Genomic DNA, 13,240 nt, shown 5'->3' on the forward strand with positions numbered 1-13,240 from the left:
GCTAGGCCACGGACTAGTTTTCATGGCCTAGTCCCCCAAAACTCGGCCATTGACTGAAAATAGCGAGAAAATAATGAAATTTGCTATTTTTGACGTTGGTGGCCTAGAAAACCAAATTTTGGGAAAGCTAGGCCACTGGAATGATTGTGGCCGAGTTTTGGTGGCCTAGAAACCTCCAAAAAGCTACAAAAATCACAAAGAATCGTTGGTGGCCTAGAAACCCAAAATTCGGCCACCGAGGTTGTTCTGTTCTATAAGGGTGAAAATCGAAAAATTTTGTAACTTTGACTGGTGGCCGAGTTTTTGCAAAAGTTAGGCCACCAAAAAATTTTGAAACCCTCCGTGGCCTAACTTTCCAGATATTTGGTTTTCTAGGCCACCCTAGCCAATTTCGACAGTTTTTCCATATTTTCGGCACGCTGGTGGCCTAAAAATACAAAACTCGGCCACCATGGTTTTTAGGGAAAAATTACAAAAATCGATATTTTTAAGAGGGCCTAGTTTTCGCGTTTTCTAGGCCACCATGTCATCGAAAAATCAGTATTTTTCACGTAGGTGGCCTAGAAACCCGAAACTCGGCCACCATGGTTTTTAGGTGAAAATGACCAAAAATCGATAATTTTTCTTTGTTTTTTTTCCAAATTTTTTCCCAAAAAACGCCCCCTAAATTCCAGCCGCCTTGATCCAGATGACCTAGAAAACCAAATTTTGAGAAAGTTAGGCCAGCAACGAGTTCTTCCCCCAAAGCCACAAAAAACCCAAAAAAAAACGTTTGTGGCCTAGAAACCCAAAACTCGGCCACCATGGTTTTTTAGGTGAAAATGACTAAAAATCGACAATTTTTCTTTGTTTTTTTTCCAAATTTTTTCCCAAAACCGCCCCCCAAATTGCAGACGCTTGGACCCAGATGACCTAGAAAACCAAGAAGTGTTTCACTCGGCCCCGTACGACGTGTTCGTCTACTCGGCCTTCTATTATAACACGTCGAAAAGTTTGGGCGATTCGTCGATGGTCATTCTGGCGACTGCCGACTTCGAGGTATTGGAACACGTAAAACAACTCGAATTGTTGGTTATCAATGACACGAATCGTGTCATGGCCGTGGCCGAGTTGGAGAGGTGAGAAAGTTAGGCCACCATGGTCGGGAAATTTTTTTTTTAATTTTTGAAAAAAAAATTTTTTGAAAAATTTTTTTGAACGCGGCCACTAATTTTACAAAGTTAGGCCATCAAAAAATTATCTCCAGAAGTTCGAAAATTTGACATTTTCGCAATTTTTTTTTGAACGCGGGGACTAACTTTACCCACTTGAAAAATTCGGCCACCATCTCAAAATTTCAGAGTTACGATTCACGACGCATGCAAATGGATAGCAATGACGGCGACTGCCGAGGTTGTGTTGAATCCATCGTTACTATTTGTGTCATTGGGAGGAAATCATGCGGCCGTGAGTTTTTTTTTTGAAAAAAATCGATAAAATTCGGTCGAAAACCGATTGATGGCCTAGAAAAACAAATTTTGTGAAAACTCGGCCACCAGCGGATTGGATGGCCTAGGAAACTCTACTCGGTCACTACACTGAAATAGCTTTTTAAAAACATGGAAAAATCCGGAGAATCGGCGAATTTAACTGGTGGCCGAGGTTTTGCAAAAGTTAGGCCACCGACTTTTTTTCGTGAACAGTCGATTTTTTTTTGAGTTTTGTGTTTTTCTAGCGTTGATTGATCGTTTAATCACAAAAACCCGCCGATGGCCGAACTTTTGCAAAACCTCGGCCACCAATTTTTTTTCGAAATTCTTCAAAAAAAAAAAACCGATTTTCCAAAAAACCATAGAAAACCCATAGAAATAATGAAAAAAGATAGGTGGCCTAACTTTCTCAAAATTTGGTTTTCTAGGCCACCAACGTAAAAATAGCTAATTTCATCATTTTTCACTGTTTTCAGTCGATGGCCGAGTTTTGGGATCCTAGGTCGTCAGAATTCGGCCATAAACATTCCGGTGGCCTAACTTTCCCCAAAATTTGGGTTTTCTAGGCCACCATAGCCAATTTCGACGGTTTTTTCTCCATAAATTCGGCTGAAAATCGTGATGGCCGAGTTTTGGTTTTCTAGGCCATGAAAACTAGTCCGTGGCCTAACTTTCCCAAAATTTGGTTTTCTAGGCCACCAACTCAAAATTCACCGTTTTTGACAGTTTTTATAACTATTTTCTGGCCTAACTTTTGCAAAAACTCGGCCACCAGTCAAAAAATTTTTTGTGGCTTTGGAGGAAAAACTCGTTGGTGGCCTAGCCATCTCAAAATCTGGTTTTCTAGGCCACAAGCGTCAAAATCGACAATTTCTTCATTTTTTTCATATTCTTTTCCGACTGAAAACATTGATGGCCGAGTTTCGGGATCCTAGGCCATGGAAACCAGTCCGTGGCCTAACTTTCATAAAAGTTGATTTTCTAGGCCACCAACTCAAAATTCACCGTTTTTTGACCGTTTTTCTTCAAATTTTCACATAAAAACCCAGATTTTCCACCGATTTTCACGAAATTCCAGATCCCATTCGAAGTGGTGTCCACCGACCCCGTGCCCGTCGTAATGTGTATCTCCCCCTTGTTCGCCGCAGAAAACTGGCAGAATCTCCTTGTCTCTCTTCACGTCTACAAACGATTCGGAGCCCACGCGCATCTCTACATTCGAAGTGTTGTCTCACCGATGTTCGAGATTTTGAGAGTTTACGAGGTGGAGGGATACGTCACTCTGAAACCATGGAATCGAATTAATTTGTTGAATCGAGACGAGCGAGATTTCAATCCGAATCTTAATGTCGAGTTTAGGAGTCAAGCGGCCGCACAAACCGATTGTTTGTTACGCTACAAGGTTCGTTTTGAGACAGTGGCCTAGCTTTTTCTAGGCCACCACACCGCAAAATTTCAAAAAAATCTGGAAAAAAAACCAACAAATTTGAAGAGAAACAGTCTAACCAACGTTTTTGAGTTGATGGCCTAGAAAACCACATTTTGAAAAAGTTAGGCCACGGACTGGTTCTCAAGGCCTAGAAACCCAAAACTCGGCCATCGAGGTTTTCAGTCGGAAATATGGAAACCCCCGTAATGGTGGCCTAGAAAACCAAATTTTGAGAAATCTACGCCATTAGGATTCGGTATAACGTGTGTTTTGATCAGATGGCCTAGGAAAATCCTAAAAATCCTAGGCCACACCCCAAAATTTTCAAAAAATCAAAAAATTAGCCAAAAAATTGAAGAAAAACGACCAAAAACCGACGATTTTGAGTTGGTGACCTAGAAAACCAAATTTTGGGAAAGCTAGGCCACGGACTAGTTTTCATGGCCTAGTCCCCCAAAACTCGGCCATTGACTGAAAATAGCGAGAAAATGATGAAATTGGCACGTTGGTGGCCTAGAAAACCGAATTTTGGGAAAGCTAGGTCACCACGTACTATATTTTGCTAGTCGAATTTCGATGACCTAGAAATCCAAAACTCGGCCATCCACTAAAAATAGCGAAAAAATGATGAAAAACGGTCAAAAATGGTAAAAATCGTCGAAATTTATATGGTGGCCTACTGGTTTTCATGGCCTAGAAACCCAAAACTAGGCCATCAAGGTTTTCAACCGACAACATGGAAGGTGGCCGAAGTTTTGCAAAAGTTAGGCCACCAAAAACCCAAAAATTTTGAAAAAACTTTCCCCAAAATTTTAGTGTTCTAGGCCATCAGAAATAGCCAATTTCATCATTTTACGCTATTTTCATCAGATGGCCGAGTTTTGGTATCCTAGGCCATGAAAACTAGTCCGTGTCCTGACTTTCCCAAAATTCGATTTTCTAGGCCACCAACTCAAAAATCACCGTTTTTGACCGTTTTTCTTCAATTTTTTGGCTGAAAAGTCAATTTTTCAGTATTTTATTCGAATTTTCCAGGAATCGGCAGAATTCGTGGCATTCGTCGACTTGGACGACTTGATAATCCCCCGAATGGCCAATAACTATGTGAATGAGTTCCGATTTCTGGCCGCCGAGAATCCGACGGTCGCCTATTTCACGTATTCGAAGGAGAATACGAGGACGAGGGCGTGTAAGTGGTAGTTTTTTGACATAATACAGTAATCCGCATACTTGTCAACCGGGCCGAAACGGGCCGACACGGGCCGGCTCGTAACTCGCGTCAAAATGAATATTATGAGCTGAAAAATATACCAAAATGTAGATCTCGACGAGTTCTATGTTCCTGACCTACTACGGGCCGGATGGCTATTCGCGTTAATGTGCCGCGGGCCGGGAAAAAGTGCCAAAAAACGCGAAAATGGCCAAAAAAAGCCATTCTAGCCCGGCCCGCGGCACAATAATGAATAGCCATCTGGCCCGTAGTAGATCACGGACATAGAACTCGTCGAGATCTACATTTTGGTATATTTTTCAGCTCATAATATTCATTTTGACGCGAGTTACGAGCCGGCCCGGTTGACAAGTATGGTAATTCGGGGGCCTACCGTAACCTTTGTCTACAGTATCCTTAGATAAGCCTACCATAACCTAGCTTACAGTGTTCTTAGCTAAGGCTACCGTAACCTAGACCACTGTAACTTACGTCTTTCCAACTTTTCCAACCGTAACCCGAATCTCTTCCAGACAAGCGTGCCAACGTGTTCTCAATAGAGCACGTTTTGCGAAGCATCCAATTCGAACAGGCGACGGAGACTGGAAAAATGATAGCGATCCCGTCGAAAGTAAACAATACGTGGATTCATTGGACACATAAGAGTCTCAAAAAGTTGGAGGTTGAGGCATCGTTCAATTCGATCACTCATCTGAAACACATTGATATGGTTTGTGTAGATCGCTCAACTTTGACATGTCCCCTTGGTGTCACATGTTGTCCCTGGTGTCCCAATTTTATATTTTTCTTGTAGATCAAGTCAAGGGCTACATTTTTCTTGTTGAAAACTTTTTGATAGCTCCGCCCGCTTTTGAGTTATGCGCCTTTAAAGATTGGGAGGCAAGAGAGCGTGCGAAAAGAGGAGTGTCACTTTAAAGGCGCATATCTCAAAAGTGGGCGGAGTGATCAAAAAACTTTCAACTAGAAAAATGTAGCTCTAGGTTTGATCTACAAGAAAAATATAAATTCGGGACAATTGGTAACAAAATGCGACCCCAAGGACACATATCAAATTTTCACTTTTTTGCAATAAATTTTAAAAAAAATTATTACAGCTCGACGGTATGGGTGTAGATCACGAACGTGTGCCGCAATACAACCCAACAACTGGCGCGGACGCAGAAAAACCATTGATTTCGAATAAGAATATTAAGATGATCGAGAAGGATTTCAACAGGTCAGCAAGTGCGCTCTATTGAGATTGAACTTTAAGAGGGCGGTATGGGATTAGGTAAAAAGCCATGGATCCAGGTTTTTGATATGTTGTAGATCAAATGAAGAGCTACATTTTTGTAGTTGATCACTTTTTGATAGCTCCGCCCACTTTTGAGATATGCGCCTTTAAATTCCGGGAGGCGAGAGAGAGGGAAGAGGAACAGGGCGCAGACAGCGAGACACTCTCGTCGTCTGCGTCTCCTTCTTTCTCTTATAGTTGTAAATGTGATAAGAGACGCAGACAATGTTTTTTTTTAAATTGTCAATAGAGCGCATTTACAAACTTTTTTTTGAAAAAAATTCAAAAAAAATTTCCAGAATGAGCTGGAAATCATCGATTCGACGTCATCTAAGAAGTCTTCCTATCAATATGACATACTCGAAAATGATAAGTGATTGTTATAAGGAATCGTACTACACATTCCATTCGGCAAACGAGAATCACGGAATGCTGTGTCCCGGACCCGAGAGATGTGATGTTAGTTTTTGGGGAAAAAAATTAAAAAACACAAGTTGTTGAAAAAAACACAAGTTGTTGAAAATAAACACAACTTGTTGAAAAAAAACACAAGTTGTTGAAAAAAACACAAGTTGTTGAAAAAAACAAAATTTGTTGATAAAAAACACAAATTGTTGAAAAGAACACAAGTTCTTGAAAAGAACACAAGTTGTTGAAAAAAACACAACTTGTTGAAAAAAACACAAGTTGTTGAAAAACAAACACAAGTTGTTGAAAAAAAAAACACAACTTGTTGAAAAAAACACAACTTGTTGAAAAAAACACAACTTGTTGAAAAAAAACACAACTTGTTGAAAAAAACACAACTTGTTGAAAAAACACAACTTGTTGAAAAAAAACACAACTTGTTGAAAAAAACACAACTTGTTGAAAAAAACACAACTTGTTGAAAAAAACACAACTTGTTGAAAAAAACACAAGTTGTTGAAAAAAAACACAAGTTGTTGAAAAAAACACAAGTTGTTGAAAAAAACAGAACTTGTTGAAAAAAAACACAAGTTGTTGAAAAAAACACAAGTTGTTGAAAAAAACAGAACTTGTTGAAAAAAAAACACAAGTTGTTGAAAAAAACACAAGTTGTTGAAAAAAACACAAGTTGTTGAAAAAAACACAAGTTGTTGAAAAAAACACAACTTGTTGAAAAAAAACACAAGTTGTTGAAAAAAAAACACAAGTTGTTGAAAAAAAACACAAGCTGTTGAAAAAAAAACACAAGCTGTTGAAAAAAAACACAAGTTGTTGAAAAAAAACATAATTTGTTGAAAAAAAAACACAAGTTGTGTTTTCGATTTCCAACAACTTGTGTTTTTTACCACAACTTGTGTTTCTAGTTCCCACAACTTGTGTGCGTGTCTTTTTGGGTTTCCACAATAATATTTATTAAAAAAACAATTTGTGGTTCGATTCTCAACAACTTGTGTTTCATCGAGAATCGTGTGTTATTGACCTTGTGGGCGTGTGTGTGTGTGCTTTTCAACAACTTGTGTTTTTTTCAACAACTTGTGTTTTTTTCAACAACTTGTGTTTTTTTCAACAACTTGTGTTTTATTCCATTTTCCAGATCTCCGCCCACAAGACTCGCTGCTGGAACAGTGTCGGCGAGTACCACTCAACGCGAGACGGAAAACTAATCAATATTCATTTCGCCGAGAATTCAGATTTCGCATTAAACGACGACGGGTGTCAAGTGTAGATCAAAACTTTTTCAAAAATCAATCAATAAATCAATTCTTCAATTTAATAAGCATCGGCATTCCGTGATACAACAAAAGTGATCCATCATGGAGGCGTGTCGTGAAACTTCTGGAGCCCTTGGTGTCAGATGGGACCGCCCGAATAAGCCAGTACAGGGATTCGTCGCCAGGGACGTAGGAATGAGGTTCAGGCACTTCTGTGTAGATATACGCCGCCAAATTTCCAGTTTTTACGATTTGAGTGTCCGTGGTACGGGTGAGAGTCGATGGGACCGCCTGGAAGTCAAATTTTAAAAGTTTTTTGACTTTGATAGCCCGTCTTGAAGCCATTTTTAAAGCTTTAGTCTTAAAATTAATCTCAATAGATAGAACAAAAATCGGGCTAAATTTTTGTAGTTGACAACTTTTTGGTAGCTCCGCCCACTTTTGAGATATAAGCGTTTTTGTTTCGAAATTTTAGTAAGACGTGATATATATGTTAATTTGTACCGTTAAATCCGTTAAACAGTGGGAAAAACAACCTTCCGCGTACGAAAACGGCATTTTTATGGTCTGACTTTTGACATGTCCCCTTGGTGTCACATTTTGTCCCAATTGTTTCAAAACTATATTTATTTAGTAGATTAAGACATGGGCTACATTTTTGTAGTTGACAACTTTTTGATAGCTCCGCCCACTTTTGAGATATGCGTCTTTGAAGACATGTTTCCTATTTTTGGTCGTTTTTGGTGATTTTTAGCCTACTTCCAGCATACTTTTGACCACGAAATGGGATTTTCAACCAATTACTGGCCATTTCAGCACATTTTCTTCAAAAATAGTAATTTTACTGATTTTTAGCTTATTTCTTGTCATTATTAGCCATTTTTTCTGATTTTCCGCCAATTTTTGGTGATTTTTCACCAAATTTTACCATTCCAAGCATATTGCGACCCAAAAAATGTGATTTTTCAGTCATTTTTTGCCTATTTTTGGCCATTTTCAGCTTTTTTAATTCCAAAATGCCTCAACTTTGATATGTCCCCTTGGTGTCACATTTTGTCTCCACTGTCTTAGATTTGTACCTTTCTGGTAGATCAAAAATAGGGCTACATTTTTGTAGTTGACAACTTTTTGATAGCTATTAAGGGTGATGAGATATAAGCGTTTGAAAATAAGGCACCTGGAAGGAGAGACGCAGAGAAACGAGAGCGGCTGACTGTCTGCGTCGCTCGTTCTCCCGTCTCCCAATCTTTAAAGGCGCATAACTCGACAGGGTGAAGAGATAGAGAAAAGTTTTCAACTACAAAAATGTAGCCCGGTTTTTGATCTACCAGAAAAATATAAATTTGGGACATTTGGGACAAAACGTGACACCAAGGGGACATGTCAAAATATATGTTATTTTTGCCCAAAAAGGCAATTCTTACCTCAAATTGCGAGTTTTTCTGCAACTTTCCACCGTCACTGTAGATATACGCACCCATTGGTCCTGAAAATCATATTTTCGAAAAATGCAATTTGATCTACATACCTTTCTTAATAAACTGCACATTCTCAAATGTGGATGGTACCAGTCGTACCAGACTCGTCACATCCAATTGAGCATTTTTTGGGGCGGGCTTTGCGAATGCTCTTTTTTTGAGCCGACTGAATTGATGCTCTCGAAGGAAGAACCATCCGTGGGAGGTTAGGTAGGCCTGCAAGTTTGACATGTCCCCTTGGTGTCACATGTTGTCCCAACTGTCCCAATTTTATATTTTTCTTGTAGATCAAAACCAGGGCTATATTTTTGTAGTTGACAACTTTTTGTTAGCTATTCACATTTTTGAGCTATACGCCTTTAAAGATGTCTAGCTTCTCTGCGTCTTTTCACAATCGTTGTGCTATCTTTAAAGGCGCATATCTCAGAAGTGGGCGGAGCTATTAAAAAATTGTCAACTACAAAAATTTAGCGCTATTTTTGATCTACCAGAAAAGTATAAATTTAGCAAAGTTGAACTTGAGGTACGATCAAATTTCAAACGGAAAAAATGTTACAATTTTTTTGAAAAAAATTTTTTGGCGGTTTTAATAATTTCTTATTTTTTGGAGTTTTGATGACGTATTTCACATAGCAGCATTGAAAAATGTGAAAAACTTTTTAAACTCTTCTTAAAATCCACACAAAATCCTATTAATACAATATTCAAAATCAAAATGTCCTACTTGTCCACGAGAAGTACACGGATCCCGGCTCAGGAACTTTTTAAAAATCAATATTGTTGTAAATCCACTGAAATTACAAAAATCCATTTCATTTAAAAAATCCGCATAAAAAAGTCCATTTTGGAATTTTGACAAAACAATATCCCATATTTTGACATGTCTCCTTGGTGTCACATTTTGTCCCAATTGTCGCAAGTTTATATTTTTCTTGTAGATCAAAACCAGGGCTAAATTTTTGTAGTTGACAACTTTTTGATAGCTCCGCCCACTTTTGAGATATACGCCTTTAAAGAATGCCTATTTCGAAGGCGCCAGCCGAGAGAGGGGGAGGAGACGCAGAGAAGCGATACGCCCTCCTCGTTTCGCACGCTCTCTCGTCTCTCAATCTTTAAAGACGCATAACTCGACAGGGTGGAGAGATAGAGAAAAGTTTTCAACTACAAAAATGTAGCCCGTGGTTTGATCTACCAGAAAAGTATAAATTGGGACATCTGGGACAAAATGTGACACATAGGGGACACATCTTTAAAGGCGCATATCTCAAAAGCGTGAAGAGCTATCAAAAAACTTCCAACTACAAAAATGAAGCCCAAGTGGTGATCTACAAGAAAAATACAATTTCGGGAGTTCTGGGGCAAAATGTGACACCATGGGGACATGTCAAAACAAATCGATTTTAGCTTACTTACCAATTTCGGAAACTCCTGCTGCTCGGGTATATACCAAACACTCTCCGAACCAAGTGCCTCTTCCACAGGGACAGTGGAGAGGGGGACTACGGCATGGACAATTTGAATTTCAGCACCCAAACCAATCGAGTGAACAGCCTCGATTTCAACGAACACACGGTCTCGGATGACATGTTGCTCGAATGGTTTGGAGTGGGTTATAGTGAGAAATGAGGCGGAGAATAGAAATAAGACAATTTTAAGAAACATTTTCATATAATATAACATGGCATAGAGGGGTACTAAGAGTCGAGACGCCAACTGTTAATCCCATTAAATCACTCGTGAAGTGTGCTCTTGTGTGCTGTTGACACGTCGACAATTGTTGAATTCGCTTTTTTTCCGACGACACGAAGGATTGCGTGACGATATGGGACGATGAAGTAGAAGGAGATGAACGGATCAATTAGGGCTGGTAGACATGTCATTATGTTTAGCAGGTGTTCTGAAATTTTTAAGTTTTGAAAATTGAAAAAAAAAGTTTTTTGAAAATTGAAAAACTCGGAGCCCATTTTGTCCCCACTGTCCCCAATTTGTATTATTCTGGTAGATCACATCAAGAGCTACACTTTTGTAATTGACATCTTTTTGATAGCTCCGCCCACTTTTGAGATATGTGCCTTTAAATATAGCGCGCGATCAGCTTACCCCATTAGCTACTTAGGAGCCTTTCTTTTAAAGGGGCATATCTCAAAAGAGGGCGGAGCTATCAAAAAGTTGTCAACTACAAAAATGTAGCCCATGTTTCAATCTACTAGATAAATATAGTTTTGAAACAATTGGGACAAAATGTGACACCAATGGGACATGTCAAAAGTCAGACCATAAAAATGCCGTTTTCGTACGCGGAAGGTTGTTTTTCCCACTGTTTAACGGATTTAAACGGTACAAATTAACATATATATCACGTCTTATGACTTGGTAGCCAAGAATTCCATTAAAACAGCCATAAAAAATTTCATACATTCTCTTACGAACAAAAAAGTTCGTTTTTGGCCAAAAATAAAAAATTTCAAAGTCCTAATTATATGAAACTTAAAAATTTGAATAAAACACAAAAAAAAGTGGCCTAAAAACTCAAAACACGGGAAACTAGGCCATAAAAATTAAAATGTATTATTTAACAAAAAAAAAACGGTTTTCGACTTCAAAATTGAAAATTTACAGTTTTTAGGGATGCGACTTCAAGTTGGTTAAATCGGTGGCCTAGAATCCCAAAATTTGGGGGAAACTAGGTTTTCTAATGTTTCCACATCAGAAAACTTTCAAAAAAGTTTTTCACTTTTTCTATATAAAAAATATACCAATGGTTTTAAAATGTTATGATTTTACAAAAACCAAAAAAACATTTGCCGCCAGCAGGGGTCGAACCTGCGACCTTGGGCTTATTAGACCCACGCTCTAACCGACTGAGCTATGGCGGCCACACTTTCCCATGGTTATTGTTGCGTTAACAAATGTGTGTCCCTCCCTTTCTGTGTCCCGATTTTTCAAAAATTTCCAAAATTTTGACATGTCCCCTTGGTGTCACATTTTGTCTCAACTGTCCCATATTTATATTTTTCTGGTAGATCTAACCCTGATCTTTATTTTTGTAGTTGACAACTTTTTGATAGCTCCGCCCACTTTTGAGATATGCGTCTTTAAAGATAGCCAACTTTCAAGTGGCGACGTCACAAGCGGTCACTTTTAAGGGCGCATATCTCAAAAGTGGGCGGTGCTATCAAAAAGTTGTCAACTACAAAAATGAAGCCCGATTCTTGATCTACACAACGATTACAAATTGGAGACAATTGGGACAAAATGTGACACCAAGAGGACACTTACCAGTAATCAAAAACTCCTCGGCTGTGAATTGTGTTATCAGGTATAACGTCATTATAGGAAAATATGAGATGAGTGGAAGCATTGCTTGGCAAGCGAGTCCCTGAAATAATGGTGGCCTAGAAAACTCTTAGTCCCCGCTCCGCCCCCCTTACCTTCATCAAAGTCCTGGTATGCCTCTTCGTATTATTCGATAACTTCGAGTGAGTTTTAGTGAGTTCCAGAATTTTTCGAATAATAAAAACCGATACCATTGGAACACCGTAGGCACCAACGGCCACCGCGCCTGTCACAAATAAGAATTGGAGGGATTTGGTGTCGGCGAATCCCGAAAATGGGGTATAAATCGATAGGTCGTGGGAGGGATGCTCTCGGATAGACTGCTCCCGTACTATTTCGAAATTCCATGGGGCCGTGAAGGGTGTGAGCTGGAAGAGGGGAAAGTTAGGCAATGTAAACCAGAAAAATGGGTTACTGTAGCGATGAGCGGCGGAATATGACTACCGAGTACCAACGCTATCAATGAATTCCGTCGGAGCCGCCAATTTTTGATTAGCGAGTATCGAAAGACTACTGTAGTCGTGATAGACATGGCGACACTTGAACTGATACCCTGAATTACATAAAAGATTAAAAATCTATTGAAATTTGATAAAAAATAGCAAAAACCAGGAAAAAATCGCCCAAAAACGAGCTTAACCAAAATTTTCTCCCGATTTCTACTTGTCCTCGAGGAGTACACAAATATTGGCCAAGATATCGGATCGGATGAGAAAATACTAGAATTAAAGAAATCATTTTTATTTTTAAATTTTTTCAAAATTTCCCAAATTTTGACATGTCCCCTTGGTGTCACATTTTTTCCAACTGTCCTAATTTTATAGTTTTCTGGTAGATCAAAAATCAAGCTACATTTTTGTAGTTGACAACTTTTTGATAGCTATTCACGCTTTTGAGATACGGAGCCTCAAAGTTAACGCGCTGAGGAAGGGCGAGAGAGCGTGCGAAACGAGGAGGGCGCCTAGCTTCTCTGCGTCTTCTCTCTCTAGCGTTTCCAGGTACCAAACTTTGAAGGCACATAACTCAAAAGCGTGAATAGCTAGCAAAAAGTTGTCAACTACAAAAATGTAGCACGATTTTTGATCTACAAGAAAAATATAAATTTGGGACATTGGGGACAAAATGTGATACAAAGGGGATATGTTAAAGTTAAGCCATTTTTTTTTACGGAATCTCAAATAAGGTTTTTTTTCCAATTTTAACTATTTCCTTACCACAAATACGTGATAACATCCAAAACACACATGCGGTCCAAATTTTCTGCACAATCCGTTCGCCAGCACCGCCATTGTCGTCGAGTTGGGTAACGCTCTGGAAGAAAAAAAGTATTCGCACGGCACACGCT

The 13,240-nt window shown here is 39.0% G+C and overlaps 3 protein-coding genes across 3 annotated transcripts; 1 reads left to right on the forward strand and 2 right to left on the reverse strand.

Annotated features, from left to right (window-relative positions):
* Positions 1–1,008: 1,008 nt before the first annotated feature.
* Positions 1,009–7,095, forward strand: GCK72_000153 (uncharacterized protein; the record flags this gene model as incomplete). The annotated part of the gene is made up of 8 exons (XM_003093290.2): positions 1,009–1,118; positions 1,341–1,446; positions 2,548–2,871; positions 3,934–4,087; positions 4,642–4,838; positions 5,224–5,345; positions 5,702–5,861; positions 6,964–7,095. 8 exons carry the CDS (start codon positions 1,009–1,011, stop codon positions 7,093–7,095), a joined length of 1,305 nt encoding a protein of 434 aa, XP_003093338.2.
* Positions 7,096–7,126: 31 nt separating this feature from the next.
* GCK72_000154 (uncharacterized protein) lies at positions 7,127–10,221 on the reverse strand (the record flags this gene model as incomplete). The annotated part of the gene is made up of 4 exons (XM_053722301.1): positions 7,127–7,372; positions 8,506–8,567; positions 8,610–8,775; positions 9,973–10,221. 4 exons carry the CDS (start codon positions 10,219–10,221, stop codon positions 7,127–7,129), a joined length of 723 nt encoding a protein of 240 aa, XP_053590946.1.
* Positions 10,222–10,289: 68 nt separating this feature from the next.
* GCK72_000155 (uncharacterized protein) lies at positions 10,290–13,184 on the reverse strand (the record flags this gene model as incomplete). Its single annotated transcript, XM_053722302.1, has 5 exons — positions 10,290–10,456; positions 11,839–11,938; positions 11,991–12,263; positions 12,311–12,448; positions 13,110–13,184. 5 exons carry the CDS (start codon positions 13,182–13,184, stop codon positions 10,290–10,292), a joined length of 753 nt encoding a protein of 250 aa, XP_053590947.1.
* Between the last annotated feature and the right edge of the window lie 56 nt (positions 13,185–13,240).

Source organism: Caenorhabditis remanei, chromosome I (genome assembly GCF_010183535.1).
Source record: "Caenorhabditis remanei strain PX506 chromosome I, whole genome shotgun sequence".
In the NCBI taxonomy this organism is placed as follows: Eukaryota; Metazoa; Nematoda; class Chromadorea; order Rhabditida; family Rhabditidae; genus Caenorhabditis; species Caenorhabditis remanei.